Source organism: Sphaeramia orbicularis, chromosome 2 (assembly GCF_902148855.1).
Source record: "Sphaeramia orbicularis chromosome 2, fSphaOr1.1, whole genome shotgun sequence".
NCBI lineage: Eukaryota > Metazoa > Chordata > Actinopteri > Kurtiformes > Apogonidae > Sphaeramia > Sphaeramia orbicularis.
Genome location: NC_043958.1, coordinates 2472114 through 2486867, shown reverse-complemented (window position 1 = coordinate 2486867; position 14754 = coordinate 2472114). Strand labels below are relative to the sequence as shown.

Genomic DNA, 14754 nt, shown 5'->3' with positions numbered 1-14754 from the left:
ACCCTCCAGCTGCTGCAAAACTATCTTTAGATTCATTGCAGCAAAAATCCAGTGGATTTCTACAACCTGTTTGAATTCCTGCTGAATTTTTTACGCCTATAACTAGTTACATTTGCACATATAAGGTCAAGACTTCAACATTTCTCCAAATACGACATAATTGTTTGTCAGCAGCAGCAGTTGTAGTCCATACTGAAAATATGTCCAAACTTCGAGCCGATCGGACATTTCTCCGAGTACATATTTTGTTATTAATTCTATTAATTAATTTTTTTTTTTAATTTTCATATTCTTTCATTATTTGGTTCATTTTCTTGATATTTTTGTTCAATTTCTTTATTATTTTGTACTTTTTTTTGGGGGGGGGGGTTATGGCGACTTCCAAATGAATTTCTCTCTACATTTAACCATTACCAAGTGATTTATGTCCATTTATTCTAATATTAGTCTCTGCATTTTGCTTTTTTTTGTGTAAATCTTGTATTTTTCTATATTTAATTCACTGATCGTACGACATAATTGTTTATCAGCAGCAGCAATTGTAGTAAAAACTGAAAATATGTCCAAACTTTGAGCTGATTTCCTAAAATGTTCAGTTGTTGGTTGAATGGGACGGAGCAGCACAGCCAATAACCTGGAGGGGGCGGGGCCTGAAGTGGGTCGTGCATTTAAAGGGCCAGCGCTCCGAACCCCCTTCCTGGTGTCATTCCTCAGAAATAGGGTTGAAGATGGACCTGTGGAGATGAATTACCGTAATTTCCGGACTGTTGAGCGCAGCTGAAGATCAGCCGCACGCTGCCGTCTCTAACGTCTCACCATCGATTCACTGATGCTAATCTTATGCGCAGCAGCTCTATTTCCTTCTTCGACGGCCAGATCGATCGCATTTAACTATACATTTCTTTGTGTGTTTTCCATGATGAGGGTGTGTGCATGACGTGCAAAATGAGTGAATTGCGTGAATGCGTTTGATTAACAGTGATTCTAACCGTTTCATTTGTCCACTCTGACCTGTCCTGTAATTTCATTGGTCTGGTGTGACGAGCCGAAATGTATTGGCGGTATGAAGCTCGTTAGCCCCTAAACCAGGGGTGTCAAACATGCGGCCCAGGGGCTAAATGCGGCCCGCCAAAGGTTCCAATTCAGCCCGCAGGATGAATTTGTGAAAATGCAAAAATTACACTTAGGATGATCACAGAAAATTTTGGTTCAGGTTCCACATACAGACCAGGAAAAATGTTATCATAATAACCTATAAACTCTTAAAACTCCAATTTTTTTCTTTTTGTAAATGTAAATATTTTCATGTAATTTTCCTGTATTTAACCGAAAATAAACTCTATAATTTCACAGAAAACGTAAATATCCTGAACAAATTTGAAAAACCTGAAATGTCTGAAGAAATGTAAGCATACTTTTAATAATATTCTGCCTGTTACTGAATATTTAGTGTATTTGTAGATCCACTGTGATCTGTCAGTTGTAATGAACATGACGTCAATGATAAACTGAGACAGAATATTGTTAAAATTGCACTTATTTTTTCTTAAATTTTAGGGTGTTCATGTTATTCACACTGTTTTAAAGGGCAGTTTGTAGATGTAAACTTTTTCATCATGTAAGGAAAGTTTGGAGTTGACATTATTTATATCTAATTATGTTATTTTACCGGTTCGGCCCACTGCAGACCAAATTTGGCTGAATTTGGCCCCTGAACTAAAATGAGTTTGACACCCATGCCCTAAACCATGAATTAGCCACATCACTGTTTAAGCAGCAGGGTACAAAAAATAGCAGCTTATAGTCCGGAAATTACGGTAATGAAGAATTCAGACTCAAACATAGCCTTTACAGTTTATGTAGACCACAGGGAAATGTTGGAAAATGAAGAATTCCACTTAAAAAAGCCAAATGTCACTCCTTTAAAAAGTTACTGTGAAGTTAATGGGATGATTACGGAGACATCGGTTCAGGTTTTCCATTTCACAGAAGACGAAGCTACAGAAGCACTTGGACAAACAAGTCTGGTCAGTGGAGGGTTCAACTCCGAACATACAGGCTTAAAGGATCTGCCGGTCTTGAACTGCACAGGTCTCGACTCCAGGTCTTTGGGTGAAGCGGTTTTATTGGTAAAAACGTGACCGAGACTCCAGACTCAGGAAGTCGTTGTTTCCCTCCGACATCAGACTCCTTCACAGCAGACAGGAGGACAACGGTAGAACTAGTCTGACTGTTTACACTCTCAGGGTTCGTTCGGGTACTTGAAATACTTGAAAATGCTTGAATTTCAATGTTGTGTTTTCAAGGTCTGAAAAGTACTTGAATTTTAGTTGAAGTGCTTGAAAGTGCTTACAGTTATACCTCTGTGATGGGATTTATTTATTTATTTATTTTTAATATTAACTCTGACCTGCCATCGAACCTGGCAAAGTTACTCACAGAGAGGTGATACGTGTAGAAAAATAAAACTTTACATCGAAAAAGAAAGTTAGAAAAGCACTCAGAGAACGCAGACCTCTGCCAAGGCAGATCAGTCCACCCCCCCCCACCCCCGATCACCACCAAAATGTAACCATTTGTTCCTTGTGCCAGTATCAACATTTCCTGAAAATTTCATCAAAATCTGTCCATAACTTTTTGAGTTATCTTGTTAACAAACAAACAAAAAATCCATGAAAATGAACAAAACTGAAGAAATTAATTAAGAAAATGAACAAAATAAACAAGACAATGAACAAAAGACTCCACAAAATTAAAAAAAAAAAACAAACAAATAAGTCAAGAACATGAACTAAATAAGCTGAAAAATTAACTAAACAATCAAGGAAACAAACAAAAACTAGAAAAGCAGACCACCTGTGCTCTCAGCAACAGGACAGCGACACCCAATGGCACGGCACAGTAAATACACCCCATGTGACAACAATAATGTATGACTCTGCACTTTATGAATATGGCTCTTACACATGTTCTCTCTGTCCGGCGTCCGATCGATGTTGCAGCACGGGATGGCGTTTGCACACAATGCCGCTGTTGCACCACAGGAGGGCACTGTAGCCACGGGTACAATGCCGCTAGTAATAATAATAATAATAATAATAATGATGGATTAGATTTCTATAGAGCTTTTCAACACACCCAAAGCACTTTACATTATTGATCCCTTATTCATTCACTCCCACATTCTCACTCTGGTGGTGTTAAAAACCACATTTGTATCCACCCCTGCCCTGGGGCAGACTGACGGAAGCGTGGCTGCCGGTTCGCGCCAAACGGGCCCCCCGACCACCGTCATACTAGTGCAAAATGAAACCGTAAAAGCTATATGCACCTGTTTTGAATGGCAGGAACACCAGAGGTAAAGCGCTAACCGCTACGCCGCCGCGCCGCCCTCGTTGCCGTTCTAACAAAATAATCAGCATTATTATTCGACTTGATCGGCCTGTGTTCCATTATTTAGACTTAAACTGAGTAGAAAGTGCTGGCTGCTGCTCCTTGTGTGATGGATGTTACTGAAAAGGATCTCGGCAACTTTGCGTGTAGGAAGAAACGAAGTGAACGAAGGCAAGACAGTAGAAAAGAGAAAAAAGTTGAAGAGGGAAAGATAAAAGTGCGTCATTCGCAGGAGCTGAGCTTTTAATTCAGTGTTTATGGGTTTGCTGTAAAAGCCTCCGGGCGTTTTAGTCATGTCGAGGCTGCCACCGAAGCTGACAGCAGGATTAGGTAACTCCAGACAAACGTAAAGACAGTAGAAGAGGTGTTTACTTCAGCTGCCTCGCTGTCAGCGCCGGCATGCAAGGAAGCGCTGCAGAACCACAGCAAAAAACAACTTCACTTTCTCCGGCTTGTTTTCCTCTTGTCACGTCTTCTGGAAAAGGTGACTTTTTATAGTCGTTCACTTCCCCACAGCGCTGAAATGAAAAGTTTTTTCTCTCCCATTGAAGCTTCCCACGCATGATCTTAAACCTGACAGCGTTTGCACTAAAAATCCCTCCGTTTTCTACACTACAAAACTGTCCTTGGCTTAGTTTTAATGTCAATGTAGACGATAAACAAGGAAACAAACAAAAAGGAACAAATTAGTGGAGAGAATGATCAAAATAGACTGAAAAATGAACAAAATAAGCAGGAAAATAACGAGAAATGAACAAATTAGTCAAGGAAATTAGAATGATAAGTTTGAAAATGAACCACACAAGCAAGAAAATGAACAAAATAATCCAGAAAATTAAAAATAAATGAACAAATTAGTCAAGAAAGTAGAAAAAATAAACGGAAGAACAAACAAAATAATCCAGAAAATAAAAATGAACAAATTAGTCAAGAATATGAACTAAATAATTTGTAAAATGAACAAAACAAGTAATGAAATAGATAAAAATGAACAAATTAGTTAAGAAAATTACAATAATAAACCTGAAAATGAATCAAACAAGCAAGAAAATGAACAAAATAATGCAGAAAATTAAAAATAAATGAACAAATTAGTCAAGAATACAAACTAAATGAGCTGTAAAATTAACAAAATAAGAAAAAAAAATTTAAATAAATTTGTTAAGAACATGAACTAAAGTTGTAAAATGAACAAAACAAGTAAGAAAACATAAAAATAAACAAATTAGTCAAGAAAATTACAATAATAAGCTTGAAAATGAATCAAACAAGCAAGAAAATAAACCAAGTAATCCAGAAAATTAAAAAAAAATGAACAAATTAGTTAAGAACATAAACTAAATTTGTTGTAAAATGAACAAAATACGCAAGAAAACAGCTAAAAAATAAGCAAATTAGTGAAGAAAATTGGAAGAATAACCTTGAAAATGAACCAAACAAGCAAGAAAATTAACAAAATAAACAAAACAAATAAGAAATGAACAAATTTCATAATAAATTAAACATAATAAGATGGAAAATGAACAAAAACCACAAACTAAGAATGAAACTAAATGGTGTAAATTCCCTTTGACATGTTTTTATTTTGTTTTTTTCTGCTCTTCTGTCTCTTACCATTTTGAATAAACAGACGTATCTTTTTCACATGTAATAGTTCTTCATCTTTTCTTTTCATGTGTTTATGTTAAATAAATTAAATCCGTTACATGTTAAACTTCCTTTAAATCCACTCCAGTGAATCTGTGGCTTTTCTGATACAGAAATAAGACGTCGGTGAAAATCCCACTGGTTTGGTGACGGTTTATGCGTGAACGAGTTCAAGCTGCAGGCAACGCAAACACACAACAGCTGTTTCTGAAGCGCTTCGTTCCTCTTTTCCATCAAATACGCCGTATTTCTGTTTATTTAACTCCTTCAGTGTCTCCTAATTGGTCCAGACGTGCAAACACACCTTTGTTTGTTCTGGTTCTTTTGTAAATTGATGAGGTTTTTCCACCTTTGAGTGTAAAAGTCCCCATTTTGGTAGCCGGGCAGTAGATGTGGGTGTAGATGTGAGGGTTTCACACATGGACGGCGGGCTGTAAACGGTCGTTTAGTTGAGTGTAGACAAAGGTTCTGCAGCTCACAGGGAGGCCGCAGTCCCACGAACGCTGTGCACTGTCGCAGGTTTGATCTTTCTGCTGTGTTTTCAGCTAATTGGTGAGTGCACGACAGAAAACACCAAATCCCACTGAAGCCAAAACACTGAAAAGTTGCAATAATGAGGCAAGAAGATGAGAAGGTACAGACGACTTTGTAAATGTCACAAACACAAATGGATGAGGAGTTTGGAAACTTCACAAAAGATGAGACAAAAACAAAACAAAACAAAACAAAAAAACCCCCAAACATATCCTGACAGCTGTGACCAAAGTATAATGGTCCAAACTCCACTGATCGCACACTGTTAGAGTCACACTAAATATGAAGACACATTCATGACGCTCACCACAGTGGACACTTCGATTTACGCTGGAACGGTAGGATTTAGTAACGAGGCAAGAAAATGAGCAGTAAAAAACAACAACATAAGCAGGAAAATCAACTAAATAGGTAGGAAAATGAACAAAACAACAAAATAGGCAGGAAAAACCACAAAATATGCAGGAAAATGGACAAAAAACAACAACATAGGCCAGAAAATGAACAAAAAATTTAAAAAAAATGAACAAAAAAACAACACAATTTGCAGGAGTATCAACAACATATGCAAGAAAAAGAACAAAAAACAAAATATGTGAGACAATGAACAAAATATGTAGGAAAATCAACAGAATAAGCAGGAAAATCAACAAACAACAAAATAAGCAGGAAAATCAACAAAAAAAAACAAGAAAATAAGAAAAACAAAGTAAACAAGAAAATCGGCAAAAAACAAAATAAGCAGGAAAATCAACAAAATATGTAAGAAAATGTACAAAAAATACTAAAAAAATTAACAAAAAAACCCCAAAATTTGCAGGAGTATCAATAACGTGCAAGAAAAAGAACAAAAAACAACAAAATAAGCAGGAAAACCAACAAAATATGTGAGAAAATGAACAAAATATGTAGGAAAATCAACAGAATAAGCAGGAAAATCAACTAACAAAATAAGCAGGAAAATCAACAAAAAGCAAGAAAATAAGAAAAATCAACAAAATAAGCAAGAATTTCGGCAAAAAAAAAAAGGAAAATCAACAAAAACAGGAAAATGAACAAAAAACAATAAATTAAGCAGGAAAATCAACAAAATATGCAAGAAAAAAGAATGAACACATGATGTAATTGGACCAAATAGCCATTTACTTTAATATTCTGTGCATTTTATATGTTTCAGTATAAATCATGTATTTTTCTATATTTAATTCACTGATGCATTAAAGTAAATTCAAAGGGGATTTTATCAAAAACAGAGAAAACTGAAGAAAAAGTGCCTTTTTTTCCAGTCCCATCTCTCATTAATTGAACATAATCCCAGTGTGTCCATCCACTGTCACTGATCCAACTCCACGGGTTTTACTGGGGAATCAATGTTGTAGAAGATGACGGTGTTTCCATGGTAACTACGGAGCCTCTGAACGTCCAAATGGGTCATATCTGATGACCATGAACAGATGAAGAACTCTGTTTTACACCAGTTATTGACATGTACTGATAGGATTAGTGGATCAACAGGTGTTAAACATGTTTGATCAGTAGATGGTTTTGGTCGGTGTTTGGGTTTTTCTGGGTTAAAACATTTGCATTTGTCTCCGATACTCCGACGTTTTCATGTCTGTTTACCTGTTAATGGCATTTATGTAGTTCTGTTACATCTGCACATGTGGAAAAATGGTTAAATCATCGAAAACAGGAGGATGTTTGATTGTATGTCACTACATACCAATAAATACCAATAGAACTCCAAATGTATAGTAATAATAGTAGCATCTGTTTTAGCATAAAACAATAAAATTACATGAAAATATTTACATTTACAAACTATCCTTTAACAATAAAATGTGAAAAACATGAACCTGGAATGTCTTAAGAGAAATAAGTGCAAATTGAATGTTATTTTGTTGATATTTCTCAAATTTTTGTGCAGGTTTTGCTCTCGTAATTGTCATTTTGGCTCATATTTGTGAATTTGTTTGTAATTTTTGCTTATTTCTGTTCATTTTGTCTGTGTTGTCAAATTTTTGTGCATGTTATATTGTTATTGTTTAATTTGTTCATATTTGTAATTCAAAAAAAGAGCAGTTTGGGTGTTTATTTCTGTTGGTTTCTCAAATTTTTGTCCATTTTTAACTATGTTTTTGTGTATAAACAATAGAATTATAGAACACTGAAGTGATGTGTTCACAAACCAGGTTTTTTTTTTTTTTTTTACTTTTCTGAAGTGCAAGTAAACGCTTCAGATCTGATTATTAACAGTTATTTTGTTTTTATGGTCATATAAACAGGTTCAGTGTCTGTAGAAATAAACCTGTACATATTTTTTTTTATCTTTTGCGTTTTCTGTTTGGGTTTCTGCAAATACCTATTATTATTTACCCTGATTTCAGATAATTCCTCGTCAGTTTCCTCTTATTAAATCAAACTCCTTTGTTTTTTTATTCAGGAGGAAGAAACCAACAAACCAAAGATTCTCTCCTCACAAAGACTGTCTCCAAAGTGGTGTTTCCTGGACTGTAAGTACACGATCTAACATTTAATCCACTGCTTTGGTTTTATTTTACTTCTATTTAATAGTCATCAAACATCACCTGCTTCTTATTAAATGTTTATAAATGTTTTTACTCGTGTTGGGTCATCGTTTTGATAAAATACAAGATACAGATATTGTAGCTTTTTACATTGAGAAAGCTTAGTTAGCTTGGCAGCTAACATTAGCTACAGTTAGCGGATTAGCTAATATTAGCGTCTTAGCTCATTTTGTTTTGTTGACCTGACAAAAATCACACTTTTTAAAATGTAAATCCAAAGATATAATAATTATTTTCAGGAGTCGTAGCTTCATTTTCACATATTTAGAACATATGAATCAGACAGTGACATGTTTTAAATCAGACGTACAAAAGTTTTACACAGTCTCAAATATTAGCATGAAATATTAAACATTAGACAGACAAATAAATGCAAATGATTTTATTTTACTTCTATTTAATAGTTGTCGAACATCACCTGCTTCTTATTAAATGTTTATATGTGTTCTTTCTTATTTTGTGTCACGATGCTAATAAACATACAAAATTTGCTACGGATATTTTAGGTTTTACATTAAAAAAGCTTGGTTAGCTCACTGACTAATGTTAGCTACAGTTAGCACACTAGCTAATATTAGCATCTTAGCTCATTTATTTGACCTGACAAAAATTACACATTTTTTAAATGTAAAACCAAAGATATAATTACTATCTTCATAATTCGTAGCTTCATTTTCACATATTTAGAACAAATGAATTAGGAAGTGACATGTTTTATATTGGATGTACAAGAGTTCTACACCATTTCAAATATTATCATGAAATATTAAACATTAGACAGACAAATAAATGCAAATGATTTTATTTTACTTCTATTTAATAGTTGTCAAACATCACCTGCTTCTTATTAAATGTTTATATGTGTTTTTTCTTATTTTGTGTCACGATGCTAATAAAAATGCAAGATATGCTACAGGTATTTTAGGTTTTTACATTAAAAAAGCTTGGTTTGCTCGACAGCTGACAGTTAGCACACTAGCCAATAGCAGCATCTTGGCCCATTCATTTGACCTGACAAAAATCACACTTTTGTTTCATGTAAAACCAAAGATAGAATTAGTATCTTCATAATGTGTAGCTTCATTTTCACATACTTAGAACATCTGAATCACGCAGTGACATGTTTTAAATCAGACATACACAAGTTTTACACAATTTCAAATATTAGCATGAAATATTTGTGGAAAAATCTGGTGTAATTTCATCAGAAAGACAGAAACAAATGCAAATTTGTTTTGCAACACGTTTATACATGTTGAGACTGTCTGACATGATGCAAATAAAATACAAAATTTGCTACAGATATTTTAGGTTTTTACGTTAAAAAAAACTTGGTTAGCTTGCCGGCTAATGTTAGCTGTATATTTATGTATGTGTGTATATTAGGGTTGGGAAATCTTAGTTGTAAGGCCGATACAATATGCATCTCAATACAGTATCTCTGATCCGATATATTAAAGATGCGTGTGTGACACCTCATGATGAGATATGATACGATTCACACCTAAATCACGATACAGAGCGATTAAGCACATTCTGATTCAACACATTAATTCTGGTAAAAAAAAAATTTAAAAAAATGCAGTACAATTCAATGAGCTGATTATTTATGTATGATGTGAGACCAGAACTTTTCACAGTGTCTTTAGTTCAGTTTCAGAACACGTGCCTCACAAACAGTCAGTGAAAAAGTTCAGACTTTGTTTCCACAGTCGTTTCTCTGTTTCCAACACTCAACTTCTTGCTCCCTCGCTGAATCCATTTGTAATGTAATGAGTTTGTAATGTAGGAATTACAGAAAAAAGGTTCTGTCACTTTAAGAGACACCTGCCCAAGGTATTCTGGGATGTACTGTTGGATATGAATGACACTGTTTAAGGAAGTATGTGTGGTTTGTACGGCAGTACTCAGTCCAGATGATCCAGTTAAAAGTACATGTTAAAGCTGTGGGAGACTTTCATCAGGTCTGTCCAACCTCAGTCATATCCTCAGTGTTATGAATCCATAAGTCTGTCATTACTCACCTGAATCTCTTCCTCACAGTGAACAGTTTCACAGTGCCATCCACCAGAAACCAACTATGTGTTTACAAACAGAGCCAGGAGGGAACTCGGGCGTCTGAGGAATTTTATCGCTACGTGCATTGTGGAAAGTGGAGGTTCGCGCTGCTGCCTGGCAGCGGCAGTGACACCATATGATATATGGATGAAACAAACACGACGCAGAAACGGCTGGAGCTCCGCTTCCCTCCAGCGTTTCTGCGTGGTGTTTGTTGCAGCTGCTGCGTGGTGATACTTAGGCTATGACTGGAGTTTGACAGATTTGATGAAAAATTGGACAAAAGTCTCCTGCAGCTTTAAGGAAGTATCTGCGGTATGTCCGGCAGTATTTAATACAGTTGATCTAATGAAAAGTAGACGTTCAGAAACCACATGCTCACCTCCTTCTAAGTCTGTCAGATTCACATACAGATGTTACAGGATTCATCAGCGGCGCTCATGCCACAGTCCATCCACAGAGCTCAGACTGTCGTGTACACATCAGCGAATCCATGGTGCACGTTAACGTGGGTCTGAAGAAAAGAAAAACTTCACCCAAATAAACAGGAACACTTTTAAATGCAAGTAAAAATGTATTTGATTGAACGGATTGAATTTTATCAATACAACCATTCAGTAACTGATGCACTGTTACATCATTCCAAACTTTTCATTCACTCACAGTTTCTCTATCGGTGCACTCAGATCATGCACGCACGTGTCGGCGTATCGATACGTATCGGATAATCTTCCCATCCCCAGTGTATATGTATCTGTCGAACATGAGGCAGTGACGTGTGGTATTTTGCTGCTTTGATGGATTTCACTGTAGAAGTTTCAGGTCAAATGTTTCGTCAACACTTTTTCAACGTATTTCAAGTAGTTTTACAAACTGGATTTTGCGATAGTTGGTGTATGTGAACAAAGCAGACGTGTTCTCCAAATACCGTAAGGCGTCGTTCCATCAGACGCTGTTTACCGGTGAAGGTCATGAATATTAATGTCACACAATAGTGGAGGACCAAAAATATCACACAACCAATAACGCACACATTCCTAGAGGAATTTAACAGAGAACGGAGGAGGGAACAATCACAACGGCTAAAAAAGACAGAAGAAGAGGAGGAGGATTTGACAGAGGAAGGTATCACACAGAAAGGTCCTATTATTATTAATCAGTACATTCACATGATCTGCTCTGTTTCATGTTCAATTCAAGGCTTTGTGTGAAATGGAGGCGTGTGCTGTTCCTCAGATTCAAACATTCAACAGTAAATCTGCACAAAACAGGAAATAGGAGATGGAATAATCCACAGCAGTCGAGTTGAAGAGAATAACCAACAACAGCCACATACAACATAGAGAGAGAGAGAGAGAGAGAGAGAGAGAGAATAGAGTTAACCCTTACTGAAGCACTGCTGTTCTGGTTTAGTGACCACTTCCAAATGAAGTTTTATCTACATTTAACCGTTTACTGATTTATCACCGTTTATTATAATATTATCCACTGTACTTTTCATTTTTCAGTGTAAATCATGTTTTCATAATAATCCTACAAATGCGAAATTATGTGCAATAAATCATGCAGTAATCTGTTCTGCAATAACAATTTAATATTTATTCACTATTTATCTAAATATAAAAGCACTATTTTTACACAGATATTTTCTATATTTTTATATAGACTTGGTTCATAGATATACATAGTGTTTACATGGGTAATACATACTGTTAATATTAATTTAGTGTGTGTGTATATATATATATATATATATATACACTGTCAGTTAAATTCTTGTTGTACATTTGCGTCTTCATATTTCGCTCATGTTTAATTTTTATTGTACTTACCTCTGTTCTTATGTTACTTTGTAAAATTACAAAATATTTTTTTTATCATGTGTAAAAAACAGTGAAATCACAGAAAACTGAGGTGATGCAGTCACAAACCAGTTTTTTTTTTTTTTACTATTTTGTTCATATCTGTACATTTTTTTGTAGTGTCTTTATTTATTTCTGTTCATGTTTCCCATTTTTTGTCCTTTTTTGTTTTTTTTACATTCTTTATAGTTTATTATGTTATTATTTTACTGGTCTGACCCACTTGAGCCCAAACTGGGCTGTGAATAAAAAATGTGAATAACTTCAACAAATATGAACAAAGTGAAATGTCTGAAGTAAAATGAGTGTAATTGTAAAAATATTCGGTTTGTTACTAAATATTTACTGTACTTGTAGATTCACTGTGATCTTTATGTTATAATGAACCTATGTAAATGATAAACTGAGGCAGAATATTGGTAAAATTCCACTTATTTTACATACGATGTTCCAGGTTGTTCACATTTTTAATGGATAGTTTATAAAGTAAAAACATTGTCATGGTGTAATATGACTTTTTTCTCTCTAAAACATGGAGTTGTTACTTGGAACTGACCAGACACTGGAACTAGAGCTGTTGATTTAAAAGATAATACCTGTCGTTTTTGTGTTGTTTTTTTTTCTTTCAGCTACGACTGCAGATCGTTTCTACAGGATCGACAGGGCTCAGGTAAGTCCGTCTGTTGGTCAGTGTTTAACTTTATTTAACCTTTACCCTCGGCCAATGAGGTCATTCATTTTTATCGGACCGGCCAATAGAAGATGAGTTATTGTGAAGGCGTCATCTTTGTTAGCAATTTCTCCAAACATCTTCCCTGATGAATTTACTGGTCGGATTAATTTCATATTTTATACATAGTTTCCTCAGGACAATGTTTACGAAGTTCATTCACAGTTTTGATAAATTTAGGTTTTTGAATTTTTGAGAAATTTTTGAAATATTGAAAATTTTTGCTCATAATGGTCTGTATTTTAATAGTTTATAACATGCAAATGATCAGAGATATCAATATAGTTACTATTGATCACTGATAGGAAGTCATATATGGACTTTGACCTTTGACCTTCAGTGACCTTGAAGGGTCAAGGTCACTCAAGGTCTATATTTCAACAATTTTCTTCTCTGAAATTGTTGGTTGGATTAATTTTTTTTTTTTTATGTGTCTTCCCTGGGACAATGTTTAGAAAATTTGTTCACAGTTTTGAGAAACTTTGATTTTTTCCAATTTTTTTTAAACATTACAATTTTTATGGTCCATGTTTTGATGGTTTATAACATGTGAATGGTTACAGATATCAATACATTTTACTATTGATCAGTGATAGAAGTCATATATGGACTTTCATTTGGGTCCATGACCTTTGACCTTGAGTGACCTTGAAGGGTCAAACTCAAGGTCACCAGTGTCTACATTTCAACATCATATTTTATATTTATCTTCCTTTGGATAATGTCAACAAAGTTTGTCCACAGTTTTCAGAAATTATATTTTAGTATTTGACAAATTTTCTAAATATTAAACATTTGCCTTTATTCTGATGGTTTATAGCGGGGGTCTCAAACATTTGGCCCGGGGGCCAAATGCGGCCCACCAAAGGTTCCAATCCGGCCCCTGGGAAGTTTTTTCCAAGTGCAAAAATTCCACAGTCTTGAATTGAATTAAGCAAAAAAAAAAAAAAAAATAGCTTGAATTAAGGAAAAAATCTTGAATTTAGCCCAAAAAAATCTTCAATTAAGTAAAAAAATCTTCAATTAAGCCAAAAAAAAAATCTAGAATTAACAACTTAAATTTTTTTTTCTTTGCTTTAGTGCAAAAAATAACATTAAATTATGAAAATATTTACGTTTACAAACTGTCCTATAATAATAAAATGTGAATAACATGAACAAATATGAACAACCTGAAATGTCCAAAGAAAATTCAGCACAATTTTAACAGTTTTCTTCCTGTTACTAAATGTTTAGTGTCTTTGTAGATCTGATCCATAATGCACATGTAGAACTGATAAGTTGAGGCAGAATATTGTTAAAATTGCACTTATTTGTCTTTAGAAATTTCCGTTTTTTCAGGTTATTCACATCTTTTTTGTTTGGACAGTTTGTAAAAGTAAGTATTTTCATAATTTAATGGGGGTTTTTGCACTAAAACAAAGACAACATTTGGAGTTGTCATTGTTTATAGGTTATTCTGTTATTATTTCACTGGTCCGGCCCACTGGAGATCAAATCGGGCTGAATGTAGAACCTGAAAGAAAATGAGTTTGAGATCCCTGGTTTAAAGAATTTGTTCAGTTTTCAGAAATTATGATATTTGAATTTTTTTTTACAAATTTTCCAAATATTAAAAATGTGCCTTTATTCTGATGGTTTATAACATCTAAATAGTTCCAGATATCAGTCCAGTTCCTATTGATCAGTGATAGAAATCATGTATGGACTCTGATTGGATGAGTTGAATTCTCCTCCAGTGAAAGTCCCGCCCACTTGTATTGTTAGATTGATGTGCATCCGGACCACAGGACTGGAACATAGACCAGAACCTGACAACCTCACACATTCAACTGGTTCTTAATAGAACATGACGCTCAGATACAGAGACACTGGTGTTTTTTTTTGTTGTTTTTTTTTTCCTGTATCTACTTCATTAGTCAACTCTGATCTCTGCTGGGAC

At 34.7% G+C, this 14754-nt stretch overlaps 1 protein-coding gene across 1 annotated transcript in view; it reads left to right on the top strand.

Annotated features, from left to right (window-relative positions):
• The window catches only part of LOC115431922 (diacylglycerol kinase zeta-like), a 205361-nt gene that overhangs the window by 89217 nt on the left and 101390 nt on the right, over window positions 1–14754 (top strand). Inside the window, 2 exon segments of the mRNA XM_030152643.1 lie at window positions 8018–8087; window positions 12712–12752. Of these exon segments, the coding sequence (XP_030008503.1) occupies window positions 8018–8087; window positions 12712–12752 (111 nt within the window).